The sequence below is a fragment of the Pholis gunnellus genome (genome assembly GCF_910591455.1).
Source record: "Pholis gunnellus genome assembly, chromosome: 9".
In the NCBI taxonomy this organism is placed as follows: domain Eukaryota; kingdom Metazoa; phylum Chordata; class Actinopteri; order Perciformes; family Pholidae; genus Pholis; species Pholis gunnellus.
In genome coordinates this window covers 18,514,020-18,528,440 of record NC_136535.1, presented here as the reverse complement: position 1 = coordinate 18,528,440, position 14,421 = coordinate 18,514,020, and the positions used below count along the sequence as shown (strand labels likewise).

At 44.0% G+C, this 14,421-nt stretch overlaps 1 protein-coding gene across 2 annotated transcripts in view; it reads left to right on the top strand.

The window, feature by feature from the left end:
* Positions 1–14,421, top strand: part of hip1 (huntingtin interacting protein 1) — a 41,597-nt gene that overhangs the window by 7,893 nt on the left and 19,283 nt on the right. For both annotated transcript variants that reach the window (XM_079166009.1, XM_079166010.1), the window contains exons 2-5: positions 10,512–10,575; positions 11,085–11,227; positions 11,436–11,492; positions 12,727–12,807. In XM_079166009.1, the coding sequence (XP_079022135.1) occupies positions 10,512–10,575; positions 11,085–11,227; positions 11,436–11,492; positions 12,727–12,807 (345 nt within the window). The remainder of the gene's footprint in view (positions 1–10,511; positions 10,576–11,084; positions 11,228–11,435; positions 11,493–12,726; positions 12,808–14,421) is intronic.

The window sequence follows — 14,421 nt, the reverse complement described above, 5'->3', positions numbered from 1 at the left end:
ATGTGATGGAGGCCAACAGGCAGGCTAAAGTGTCCCGAGTGTACTGGAGCAGGTGCACATAAGCCCAAGCAACAAGACCGGCCTTTCACTGCCAACATGGATGGATGGGTGTACTTTTAGCCCTTGTATAGTAGGTGTGGGGGAGGGTGGGTGATGAAAGCACACCCAGACTCCTCTTTCCAATGATCCTCAGCTAAGGGAGACTCTGAGGAGTTTGTATTGAAGGAAATGTGCTGAGAAACGATAAAGAAACATTCATAGTAGAACATGTCTGAAGAGGAACAGAATCCAGTGAGTTCCTTTTGATAACTGGAACAATCACTCTGATCATTGAAATAAATCCCAGCTGCCCACATGAAGTCAGCCGGGGTGACACAGCGCAGACATGGCGTAGGTGTAGTGGTGGAAAATCTCTTCCTCTGGATCTCCATTCAGCTGCACTTTACAGGTCATTTGAGACAAACCTCTTTATTGGGAAACTGTTCAGTATCGCGCAGGAACTCCTCAGGGCTGTTCTGCCTGGTTGCTGCTGTCATTTTTTTGGGGCTGTAGTGAGACACGGTGGTATGAAAACAAAATGTCCAGATAGAGGCGAGACTTGTCAGCTAGCAGACTCTGCATTCACACACCTATATATATATATATATATATATATATATATATATATATACAGTGGTGATGCACATTTGAGCCAAATGGTCGCTGGATTACAGAGTTTTGAGGAACTTGATTGCATGAAACGTTTTTGTGTTTTGTTGAGAGTTGCATGATGTTGAAATTTCGAAAAAATTGTCATTGCAGTGACTGCTGATGCTGATACTTCTAATTGTATCTAATGGGGCCCACTGGTCTAAAAAAAAATAACGGTTCTGATTTCTTCCAAAAACAACTGTTTCCAAGTGTCGTCATCTCTGAAACATCAGAAAAGAGAGAAGCAACAAACATCCCCCGCCAATATTGAACAAGGGACGATGTGATTAGGCTACAGGTTCTGCACCTTTTAATGCTTTTTTATAAATATCAAATGGCGAATCTGTCAATCAACAGAAGAGTTTTTAAAGCATGCAGAAAATTAAATAATAGCTTAAGTCATTCATAATTGGTTCATAACTAGAGCTGAAATGATCAGTCAAGTGACAGAAAATGAATTAGCGATACTCTTGATGGTTGATTGATGATTATAATTATGATTAAGCAGAAATCTAATGTGAATGACATTTTATTGACCGTTTATCAATCAAGAAAATAATAGATGTATTCACTGACACCTCCAATAGCTGCTAGTTGCAGCTCAACACGCAACAAGTAAACAGAACATTCTGATTCGGGCTACAATAAAGAAAAACACGCTGATTCCCGTGTAATTAACAAATGTATGTCATTGTTGTCATTTTGATACTGATCAATTTTGCCTTAACTGCAACTGTTTGTAATACCTATTTTTGCCTCACACATAACTTCAGTAAAGTCTCTAACGGCGCACATCAAAAGGTTTCTTGAACAAATGTAGCAAATCGAGCTGGCAGCCGAACACACGGCGGTGCTTAATAAACAGCCTGCTGCAGGAGTGTTACTGTTGTGGGACGGTTTAATTGGTGGCAGATCACAACATAAGCCGTCATCATCGAGTCCTAACCCCCACGTGTAAACGGGCAAACTCTGTGATGTTCGCGCGTGTTCGGTGTAATGGGCAAGTGGACTCGAGGAGCCTTTGCCGAGCTGCACAGATGTTCCTTTTATAACGTGTCGTCATGACATCACCGGTCCTGCAGGAAGTTGAGCTTTAGGGCTAAAGGCTCCTTCACACGAGGCCACAGAAAGCCATCCTGTTAGGGGACGCTCATAAACCTGCCATGGGGGTGTTGGCCTGCGAGTTTAATTATGCTGGAGCCCGGCCTTCAGCGTGTGTGTGTGTGTGTGTGTGTCTTTAACCAGCTGCTGCCATCCACCTCTGCCCTCGGTAACAGAAGCCCGTTGCTCTGAGTTCACACATTGCAAATATCCTGAAGCTCTATGTTTTCATGCTTTTTTTTTTAATGGGCTCTTTAGAGACGCCGTCATCCCACTGGGCTTATCTGCATCACCTAACGCCCTGTTATTAATGGGACGGAAGATGCTCTGTGGAAAACAACCTCTTAAGAGTCATCCCATGATTGTGATGAGATCGATAGATGCTGTGGCAGCAAAGATGGGCAGTTTCACCATCACTTATGAGCAGAAATATGAATTGCAATGCAGATCCGTTCCCTGGCTGGTACAGCGTGACCTCTGCGAGTTGGTAATTTTCCCTCCTCACAGCTGGGTCTTTCCCTGCGTCGTGCATTCATGTACACAGGGGGAAAAAATAGCCGCTCCAAAACAGATCAGCTTTTCCACTTTCCTCAGTGCCAGCCAGGCTCCTTTTCAAGAGGTGTGGAGTGACTCTTGTATGAGAGCGGATGTTCTTGTCAGATGCAACACGTAAAGTGGTTCTTAAACAAGCAACACAGAAGGCTCTGTTCAGAGGAGTGACCTTTTGGAATCGGGTGGAGTTACTTTTGGAAAAATGTTTGGGCCCAAAACTCTTTTTCTTTCATGTACCGTCTGATTATTTTTTTTCTGCGTTTTGTCTGAAGTGCCCTTTCATGGTGTGAGAGGATGTGTGTTTGTGTGAAACACACTGCTGGTGAGGCTAGCTTTCTGTTCCAGGCGCTTATTGTTGGTCGTGCATGTTGAACGGTGAGGAGAGTTGTGTTGTGAAACGGACACTGATTCTTTTTTTGTTGGTCAAACCTTCAGCCTGATACCAACCGAGTACACAAGAAATACCGACGTTAAATGGCTAAACTGGTCATTTGTGAACATGTCAATTGCAGGTATGTTCACACACAGGAGTTTGTGGTGTAAACAAACCATGTACTGAATCACGATGTGTTTTCATGTTAACAATAATTAATATGTGTATGTGAGAGGAGTCGCTCTTATGATGAATCCACAGTGCGTTATCACCCGACTCTGCAGCCATCTAGCAAGCATTTTAGCATCTTTCAGCTTGTTGTTTTGGTTTTCTGGTTTCACTCTCACCAGTGTTCGGGGCAGCCGTTGTCAATAAAATAGCTCTGATAAACTCAAGAGTAGACTCTGATAGATATACACAGTTAGAAACTAGCTGGTGAACATAGTGGAGCATTTAGCAGCTAAAGAGACAGATATGTCCCTCAGGAGATGGTGGAGACCAAAAACAGAGTTAAAAGGAAAGTTAATATGCGACTTGCATTCGTCAAGTGACTTGAACCGCGACTCCAAATGAATGCTTATGTTGCTCCATATCTGCTGCATATGTAAATAGCCAACTGTATTGATGTTACGAGTTGTTGAGTCTATGAATTAGGGAGTGATAGCTGGCCCAAATTCTGTGTTTTGATTTTATTGTTTCGATAACCCTTTGGTTTACGTTTGCGTTTGAGAATGTACTTTTTAATATGCACAGCTTCAATGTAAAGACACACACAAGAGTGACGTAAAGAGTCGATTCAGCACAGCTTGTTTGTGACCGAGCCAAAGGGTTATTGAGGAGATCTGACTGCTCATGTTTGTTGCCCCTTGTTTCAGTGACGCCGCCTCGTTCGCCCAGATCTCGGCAATTAACTTTGCCAAGTAGTATTTTATTCATGACTGGTAGCCACAGCTCCGAATATAAAGTTGACCTAAGCTGCTGTGAGCCGGTGGTTTTCCTTGAAAGACACCTGGTAGTCTGGCAGGAAACGTGAGAGGGTAGAAGGAATGAAGTGTTCGGCCTGACTGGCCGTCTCAGGCGCTGTCTGGGTTGACTGAGCAAGGTTTCTAGCTGAAGGTGGGCGGAGCTGGGCATTTTTCAGCAGGCAGGAAATGGGCAGTGCAGGGTGTGCCAAGACAGGAAGCCTGACTGAGCGCCTGTACCGCTCCACCACCACTACCTCCACCCCCAGCGCCTCAGCCGCAATGACCGGGCCTCCACCGCCGTACCTCAGCCTTACAGTGCTGCTGGGTTCACAGACAGTCGTGCATGTTTTCCTCTTTCCGTTCCTCCGTCCATCCCCTCGTTTTATACCCGTCCCCCTTGCACAGTACAGTCGCCGGACAAGTCTCAGCAGCCGCAGTGTTCCCACCTGCCGCCATGATGTGGCGTCTAAATTTACACTAAAAGCAGAAGAAAAAGAGTGTGAAAAGCTCTCTGTTGCATGGAAAAGTGGAATTGGAATTATTTATTAACAGATGGAGACAGAACGTCAGTTACCGCTGGGAAGAACACTTACGAGGAATTGCACGATTTTTGTCCCCAGGTTGGTTTTTGGAGAGTTTTCAAAGATAATAAGTCATTTTGATAAGGAAGCAAAATATTGAGGATGGAAGACTGAACACTTCCGTCCAATTCAAGTATTTACTTTTAAATTGCAGTCTCTAGGTCTTCATTAGGGCAAGTGCTTGACAAAAGAGAATGTCGGGGCTTGTAAGAGCACTAAATACACTTCCTGCATGTTTTCATTGAGAGGGAGGGAGGTTTACTGGTTTGTTTTTAGGGTTGTAGGAACTGCACTTTATGTCCCTTTATCCTCGATGTTTGGGCAATCTCGGTGCTTTTTCTCTTGGGAAATACAGCTCACATGTCTAGTTCCCAAAGTCTAAATAAAGGCTGCAACTAACTAACTTTGTTTTGTTTTCTCTCTTTGGGCAGTGTGGGTGAAAAGCTAAGATAGAATTGGCAAAAACAAAATGTCCGTCCCTATTTTTCAGTGCCCAAGGTGACATCTTCAGATAACTTTAATTATTTCAAACATATTGAATTTACAATTATTTGAATCAAAGCAAAGCAGCAAATCCTCACATTGGAGATGCTGGAACCAGTGAACATTTTGGATTTTTGCTTGAAAAATGACTGAAATGATTAAAACATTACCATAAAAGTTTGCTTTTAATTCTTTTGTGACTGGTTTAATCGATTAATGGACTAATCATTTCAGCTCTAGTTCAAAAATATTTGAAGCCCCACAGATACAAGATACAGAAAATGACAAAAACTGAACATAGATAAAAGCAAGGAAATATTGCAGAAACATGAATCTAGAAGGTCCCGTACCCAACCCTTGACTTTATGAATAAATGTTTGCTTTTCTCTATAAGAAGATAGAAGCAAAAGGCAATCACAAAAGATGATCTGATAAATATGTGAAGCTGAAACCACAGCACAGTGTATCATGTGTGCTCCTCCCTCTAGACCCAAAAGGACTGGGGTCATATAATCACAGTGCTGTAAGTCAGATTAATCACTCCACTCTCATACTAAATCATCCGGGTCGCACAAGGACACCACAAGCACCCCCTCGACCATGAGAATTTATATCCACTAACAACAAGTGTTTCCGAATTTACTCTGCCCCCTTTCATTTGGCCCCGGTGAGGTTTTCCGGTCGTTTCTTTCTCATGATGGAACGCTACTCGCTGCGGGTTCGACTCATCAATCACGCTGACATGAAATGTGCCACAACGGGGACGGAAATAACCCAAGAACGCTGTCGTCTTCCCGGGCCACCACCGCGGGGGGGGGGGGGGGGGGGTGACCACGACGCGATGACATATCTCCGGGACTAACGTGGAAATTGAAAATTGCCACGCCGTGCATCAATCGCACGCTCTCGCGAGTCGGTCAGAGGAGCCGGCTCGTGGGGAATTGAGTCGATGAGCTGAGGGCAGTTTCATTTAGCAGGCAGAAGATGCTTCCTCCCTCTGGGCTCTGTGCACTGACCATGCAGTGGACACAGCCAGGCGACGATCAGCATATCAATGCCCCGCTTTCTACAGAAGGGCCGATTGGGGCTTGCCAGGCTTAACTTAACACGCTTTTCAACATTGTATCAATAACACTTTGTTCAAAGAGGAAAGCTGTGGAGAGAGAAAAGATGTTTCTGTTGATGCAAAAAGGAGTTTTTTAGTTCGGCTGATGAGTAACTGATTTAATCTTTGTTATAACTGGTGAATGTAGTGTTGAAAATAAGTGAAGGATGAAAGGAGGGCCCGAGCATGAAAGACCCGGAGGAAAAAAGGTTTCTGACCACATTAACCAAATCAAGATGGCCTCCCTCAGGGCTGATCTTTGCTCCTCATCCTTGTAATCACCTGCTTCTCACCTCTGATTTAATTTCTCATCGTTTCGCTCTGTCAGCTGGTCAGCGTGGCCGCTCAGCGAGGAGCTAATAGGTCATTGATGCGTCGATGCCAGCAGCCAATGCCAGGAGTCCGAGGCAGCTGGCTCTCTCATTCAACCCAAACACAAAGTACAAAGTCTCACTGTGGGCTAATTGGGTCATCCTCATGTGGGAACCAGTTGCGCCGCGAGTTTCTCGATCATCCCTTGAGTATTTGGGTGAAAGTGAGAGAAAAGACAAAACAAAAGTTACATTAAACGTGACATTAATATGAAGCAACAGCTGATTTCAAACAGGAAACGTTTTCCGTTTAAAGCCTAGTGTCGTTTTTTAATGCGTGACCTTTTGTACCGATGACGACAGTGACAGGAAATGACACAGAAGTAATTTCCCTCTAATGCAAAGCAGATGCGGTCAGAGTGTAAACAAAACGTTTAGGTTGCGCTATACACTGAATTAGATTTTTCTAAAATAACCTCCCATAGAGAGTCAGTGTTGGGGGGGGGGGGGGGGGGGGGGGGGGGGGGGGATAGTTCATTCTTGACCTCGAACATACTAGTATCCCTTCACTCACGGTCCACCTTACTAGTGTTTTCTGTAGCTTTCAACCACATCTTATGGTCCAAGTTCCATACTTGGGTCCCATAATTGGGTTGAAAGCTCCAGAGAACGTCTGTGGATTTCATCAACGTAAAGTCTTTAATTCAGTTCAATTGAATTCAATGAATAAATACTTGATATTTGAGGCATTTTTGAGGTTTGCAAACACAAAACTAATCCATTCACACTCAAAAATATGATAATAAACACATGTCCATCACCACAAAGATGCATTATATCAAAAACTGCAAAGTGCCTTTATCGATCTAAACAAAGGAAGCAGAGTCAGTCTCTTACGACTATTCCCAAGTCCAAACTAAAAACCAAACTAAACTTCTGTACTGTTGCAGACAGGCAACCTGAAATGCAGCTCCGACAGCATAGATTTAAAGTTGTCATAAAGGACATGTGTGGTGTGATTGATAATATTAAATGCCTTTTTATGTTCAGAATGAAGCTGTGCAACAGAGATCTGTGTTTTCAGCGCTGCAATTAACATCCCCTCACTATTGCGTCTTGTCCGTGTAAATAGTGCTCATAGTGCAACACTGTTGTATCATGTGTTCTCACCAGCTATGAAGATGAGATAACAAAGTAAGTGTGAGTTTGCGATTTCTGGTTGATAAACTCTAGTTTGTCTCACACAGCAGATGCTCAAATATTTAACTCTGTGACCTTTCCCTTGTGGTCTCGATCAGAGGAAACAGAACGTAGCTTTGACCGCACTCTTATTTCTGCTCTAGTGTGCACAGCCTGGACAGGACGGTGTAAGCCCTGCTGTGTTTGACCTTTACGGTACACACACACACACACACACACACACTCTCACAGCCAGAGTCTTAGCTCAGGTTATGTGCTGATGCAATAAGACAGGTGTTGCACTTGTAGCTCCGGTGCTCATCTTTAATCCACATTGTGCGTGTTTAATGATAGGAGTGGAAGCGTGGTCAGTTGTCGCGTTTACGACACACACGCTGCGGTATCTCCTCGTCATCGGCAGGATTACGATGCCGAGCGCAGACGGGTGGATGATGTTGAAACAAGCGGCCAGCAGCTCCACATTCCTCCTCCTGACCTCACTTTGCTTTCAGTGAACCACTCCTGGGACTTGATAGTAAATTAGATTTCTGGGGACACAGGACTCGTGTTTGCCGACTTGCTGGTGCTGGCGATAAGTCATTCAGATGTGCTGTGTGGAGGAGGAGGCAGCCTATTGTCTGCTGTTGTTCAGGCAAGACAGGAGCTGAATTTTGTACCAGATTGTTTTCCTCTAATCCCAGTTTAGTTTTTTGTGTATTGTGTTCATAAATAATAATGTTAGCTTATTTAAGGACACAGAAAGATGCAGATGTTCTGGTTCAGAGATTGAACTTCGCAGAGTGTGTTGGGTTTGTCTCTGCCTGGGGACAATTATAGTTACCCATGCTCCCAAGTTCTTCCTCCTCTTCTGATCTTCGCTGCTGCATCCTTCATTCCTGCCTCCTTCCCTCCCCACCCCTCCTTGCTCGCTCGCTCCTCCTCCTCCAATGATTCATCCCGGTGGACTTCCAGTCCTGATAGCTCACATACTGGAAAAGGAGGAGCAGATTCGGGGCATCTGTGGGAAGTGAGATTGTGAAACAGGCCTCCGCTGACCCCAGACACCACACTCGCGCTTCATGATTACTAAGCAAATCATAGATGTTGGAGTTGAAGGGCTGCGACGTATGGTTTTCTTGGTTTGATTTTCCTCTCATGTGCAACATGATATGTCAGCCAGATGTCGCTCCAGAACACCTTGTTTTGAAAAGCATCTGAAGAGACTTAAACTCTCAAACAATGTGGGCCTGGAATTCATGGCAAGAACATTTTCCATATTTATTTCATCATACAGCTTTCCTGTTTGGCTGCCTAACATAACCACGACGGGACGTAAAGAAAAGAAAACGAGAATAAGTTTGTGATTTCTTTTTTTTTTTTTTTGGAGATGTCTGTCAGTCGATCCACTTTGATCCAGACTGAAATATCTCAACAACATGTGGATCGATTGCCATGAAACGTTCATGGTCCCCAGAGGATGAATCCTACTGACCTCTGTGAGCCCCTGACTTTTACTCAATTACCTACGTGAGGTTGACAGTTGTGGTTTTTAGTGAAACTATTGGATGGATTGTTATTAAATGTGTAGAATCCTCTTGGGGGAGCGCTACTGCATATTTGAAAATAAAAAGTTTTATGAAGCCTTTTAAGGTTTCAGAGGGAGCTGTGCAAAATCTGATGAATTGCCTCAAGTGATGACACTTGAGTCAGCGTCGGTTGGGACCTTTATCTGGAGTTAGAAAGAAGTGAACTTACCAGACCTCTGTAGGCTCCTCATCACTATTCGAGGCTAGCAGCTCGAGTCCACATTAGCATTAACATAACACTCCTGAATCACCGGTTGAGTGAGCGGTTGAGTTGCATTGTGGGTTTTGTAGGCTCCAGAAGGAATGTGTGGAATCAAAAAGACATTCTCTCTGGTTTTGCAACTGTCCATTGTGAGTCTGACGAGGCTTTACAAGTATAAAGCTCAATAGGTGGAGTACTCTTTTAACTTTTCATCCAGTTCCATCATCAGAGTTTACATTTCTTTGAATACTTTCTGACTAAATACCTGCAAAATAACATTCCGATCAGCCTCAGCTGTACCTTTTGTCAATGCTAACATGCTAAGCTAAAATGGTCAGACATGGTAACCACATCGGCTTAACGTCAGCATGTTATCACAGAGCTGCTAGCGTAGCGTTGTAACTCTTGTTTAATTATAAACCAGACCGTTTTTCTTGTTTCCTATCAAATGAATAAACCTCAGCAATAAATGAAAAGACTATCACTGGCGGGAGACTCACTGTCAACACGACCAACTCTGCAGCAGCTCACACTACCATCGAAGCTACCGTGCATGTGAATCCATAACTGTGTCGGCCTGCAAGATGCATGTATAACTCGGAAGTCTCCAGTGTTTCTGTAAAGCGAGTTAGACGATACTTTAATGTGAGCTGAAGTAAGTTGGAGGGGGGGGGTTCATTTTTAGCCTGGCCAACATTCCTCAGTAGATTTCACAGCACAGACAGATACTCCACTGATCATCCACTCGTGAGTAACTGTTGGTGCGATCTCATTTAGTCTTAAAGTAGCTCGTTCCTCGCTAATGTCAATGCAGGCTCAAGTCTGTTCGTTTCAGTGCTTGCTTGCACACTCTATATAATATACATGATTGTTTATATTCTTTTGTTTTTTATGATTTAAGGAAGTGTTCGAGAGATATTAAGAAGATAAATCTAAATCTATTGTGACCACCTGGCTTCTTACATACACTTAACATGCACCGTCGCTTCTCTCTTATTTAAGTGAGTGTGTTTTTGCAGGTGGGTAAAGAGAGATGCGAGGACATATGTGTCGCTTGATGAGACAGATGTTTGTCTCCGTAGAGTTCCCTCAAAAGCAGACAGAGAGGAGCTCGGGCGTCTCAGCTGCTGCCTTGAATACTAACTCTGCAGAAAATAGGTCAATCAAGTTCTCCTGAAAAAAAATGTTGCCGCTTTCAGTTCCCCGTGTACAAAGGAAAAGACAGCTTTGATAAAGGTGGAGGCGTGTCAACTTTTAAAATGAAACACTTTTTGAATATCTTTTTTCCCTGTAAACTTTGTGGGAAAAAAAAGAGCTGTGCGCTGATTTGTGTTTTCCATTTCTCTCCTCTGTTCACCTCTGCCCTCCCTCTCCTCTTCTCAGGCTGTCAGCATCAACAAGGCCATCAACACACAGGAGGTCGCTGTCAAAGAGAAGCATGCCAGGAATATCCTTATATTGTCTCTATGTGTGTGTGTCTGTGTGAGGAGAAGAAGAAGTGTGTTTGTCCTGATTTCCATGTGTGCGCGTGTGGAGCTGTTCCTCCGAAGGCTGCAGGGTTACGTTAGTGCAAGATCAAAACAACAAACTTGGTGTAACCCCATCGTCTACACGTGGCTCTGCCGCAGAGCTAATTTAGTCATGTGTGAAACAAAATGCAAAGCTGCAGAGTCCCAGGGAGAGGAAATTCAAAATATCTAGGGCTCATTAATTTTTTGTCCATAAAAGTCCAATAAAAATGAATTTCATCTGATCGTGAAAACATGGGTTTGCTGTAAGAAGATTGGTAAAGATTTAAAAATTAAAGGGAGATTTTTAAGTGCATCTCTAGTGACATTCCTGTGAAGGAGACAAGATGCTATAATGCAACATTGGTCAGGAGCCAGACTGACGCCACACAGAAAATGTCATTGCACTACAACAGCCCAGTGATCCTTGACCGGCCCCCCCCGTCACCCTGCATCTTGGGGACCCATCATGAGAAAGGCGCCCACACCTTCTGGGCGGCGGTCAACCGGCTTCCTCTCTCCAGCAACGCGGTGCTCTGCTGGAAGTTCTGCCACGTCTTCCACAAGCTGCTGCGAGACGGCCATCCGAACGTACGTAAAGAGGACGACACCGTCAACATTTCTCACATATTCTAAAACGCATCTGATCTCGTCTCTTGCCTCTTGTGTTCTGTGACAGTTGACTGATGATTCATTCTTCCGTTTTCTGTCACACGCCTCCATCATTTTGTTAATTATACCCGGTGAGTCCTGTTTTATTAACTCTGTTCCCCCCTCCTCTCTCTCGCTGTCCCCCCAGGTGATAAAGGACTCCATGAGGAACAAGGCTGACTTGACTGATATGAGCAGGATGTGGGTAAGGAAGGACACAGAGATTATTATATTACTGAGGTCACATCACAGCATGCAGTCACAAGGAGAAGGGCCTTGTGCCAAAGTGGATCTTCTCTACCGGTGACTGTATTTAGAATAGGAAAACATTAAACATGGGTAAATAACAGACAACTTACCTGTCCTGGAAAACACCTCTTCTGAAAGCATGATAGGAGTGTGGCCATAAGTGCATCATGCAGCAGCCGTTTGTGTTTATTTACCCGTATGAATAAGGAGAATTGTAATAACAGAAGCTTGTATTTTGTTTATTGGCATCATTACAGTACAGCCAACAACTGTCCTCCTTGTTACATCATCGGGTCATCAGATTACACGGTTTGTTACTAGTCCGCCTGCTGCTGTCCGAGTGACACACATTGTGGCCTGTGACGGACAAAGTCATGTAAAAACATGACAAGTCAGTGCTCACAACAAAGTGCCTTCCAGCTCCATGTTGTGGCTAACCGTCGCTACCGGCTTCTCTGTGGGGGAAGCCCGGCTCTCCCGCTGCCAGAGCTAGAAACGCAACGCGGTTTTTTGTATAGATTAAAAGTGTCAGTGGTGATAACATCTGCATTGATCTTACTGAGCACACGTTTCTAGTGATACAGACACCTCTGATGAGGTTTATTGTGCAATCCTGCACACACTGCACTCCATAAAGCCGCAAAGTCCGACCAGTCTTGCGGTCTGCAGGTCTTCTCTGTATTCCTGGATGTTTTTTTTTCTCAGTTTTTGCTGAAATCACTGTGCAGGAGGATACAGGAAGTTTGGTCCCTGTGACCGGGGGTTGTGGCCTCTCTTTCCTGTTGTGTCATCACCACTCGCACTCCCAGGCTCAAGGGAAAAAGGAAGCGAGAAGCAATTGGCCACAAAACTACTCTTATTCAACTTTGTCCACACTTTGAGTCCGGGAACATTTTTTCACACAGAGTGAACTTAAAGATTCTGGATCTGTGCAGCGGGAGGTGAGAACATTTTGGCTGCTGTGAGATGATTCAGCCCTGCAGCTTGAAAATGAAATGGCTCTTTCATGTTTATTGTATGCTGCCTTCAGCCAAAGTGCCGCTACGAATTTTCCTCAAAACACCAAATGATTTGCTTCTTCCTTCAACCAGCAAACCTGCAAGTCCTCCAGGAGGAGAAAATAATATTTTCCACTTTCTCCTAATGTCCCTCTTCCTCCCCCACTCTCTCTCGCTCTCTCTCCCCCCCAGGGTCACCTGAGTGAAGGCTATGGGAAGCTGTGCAGCATCTACCTCAAACTGCTCATCACCAAAATGGAGTTCCACATCAAAGTGAGTTGGTCTGGCCTATAAAAATCCAGCTCCGGTCTCCCTCATCACTCATTATCGTTGTCTCAGACTCTGTTTTTAGTGCCAGCGAGTCTCTGCAGGAGGCCGGCTTCATAGGAAATTCTGGCTTTCACACTAATGGCCTCTCGGGGATCTGTAATGTCGCCTTTTTATGAGACAGCAGAGCAGAGCAGTACATGGACCGAGGGATGGTGTTGATGCTATCACAGGAAGATGAAATTCTTACGCAAAGAAAGTGTCAGGGTGGTTTTTACGTGACACGTTGGCAGATGAAACCTTTGATTAGCTTTCATTTAAACTCTCTATACCCTGTTTTTGCTCAATTAGTTGCTTGTACATCAGCAGGCAGGTTGATCTATATGCTTCATGCAATGTCTAGAATAGCTGCTGAGCTCCCAGAGAAGGAAATGCAAATTGTCATCTCACACTCTAGATAAAGGTCAATTTATCAACAATCAGCTCCTGTAAACACGGCCTCATATTCACCTTATCAAAGCAAAGGGCTGCTGAACTAACAAGAATAGCTGCTTGGGTCATTTTTACTTGCTTGATTATCACTTTCGTACATGCGTATGTCTATAGAAATATTGTGACTTCACTTATTTGAGCATTGATTTCTGATTAATTGCATAATTAACAGAATGAGGTGATATGTAAAGCGTAGCTGTAACCTGACAACAGTGGATCTTTTTTTGCCTTTGTTTCATCTCTTGGGACTCCCCACACCTCTCCACCTTTTATACTTCATATCATTTCGGCAGCAGAGAAACGAGAACAGTTCAGTGCTGCATTTTTATGTAAATCCATTCAGAGCAAGGGTTTTGTTTTGATTGGCTTCGACTACTGAGACAGAATCAAAGAAAGCACGGGAGCAGTTCAAAGTACAAACAATACATTAACCCGAGGGATTCAAAACACTTGGCAACCGGCAGTGCTGAAGGAAGTAGTCAGATCCTTTACTTAACGGGCGACTGCTCACCGTCATTGCACTGCCATTAAACGTCCTTGTTTTTGCCGCTGACGAGCTCAGATTATTATAACCGTCTGACAACATTGTGGAAACAGAAATAAAACGCTTTTCTTTACCTTTCGCTTGATCCCGTCTGTCTGTTATTGCGCCTCCCTCGAGGAGAAGTCTCCTTCTGAAGTCTCGCATCGCACACATCGTCGAAATCAGCTAAATATTCAGCCGTGACTTTGGAAAATCTTTTCCACCGTTGTCTTCAGGCAAACGGGAGGTAAAGGAAAACTGTTTAATATCTCTGTTTCCATAATGTTGTCAGAAACTTTAAATATCTGAGCCAATCTGAGCCTCACTGTGTCAAAAACAAGCACTTTTAGTGGACAAACATTAGTCAGTCTGACACAAAAACATGGAAGAAAAAAGGGTCCAGGTTGAAAAATACCAACGTTACCCTTTAATGCTGCTCTAATACATATTTCATAATAATAATAATGGATCACGTGATTATATATGTGTGAAAGGGGTCTTTCATAGTGACGAATGAACAGAGAACTTTCAGCTTTTTCAGCTCATTGTTGTAGTTGTTTGGCCCACAAAGGTACTGTTTCGTTTCATTCTTGCCAATCTCATCT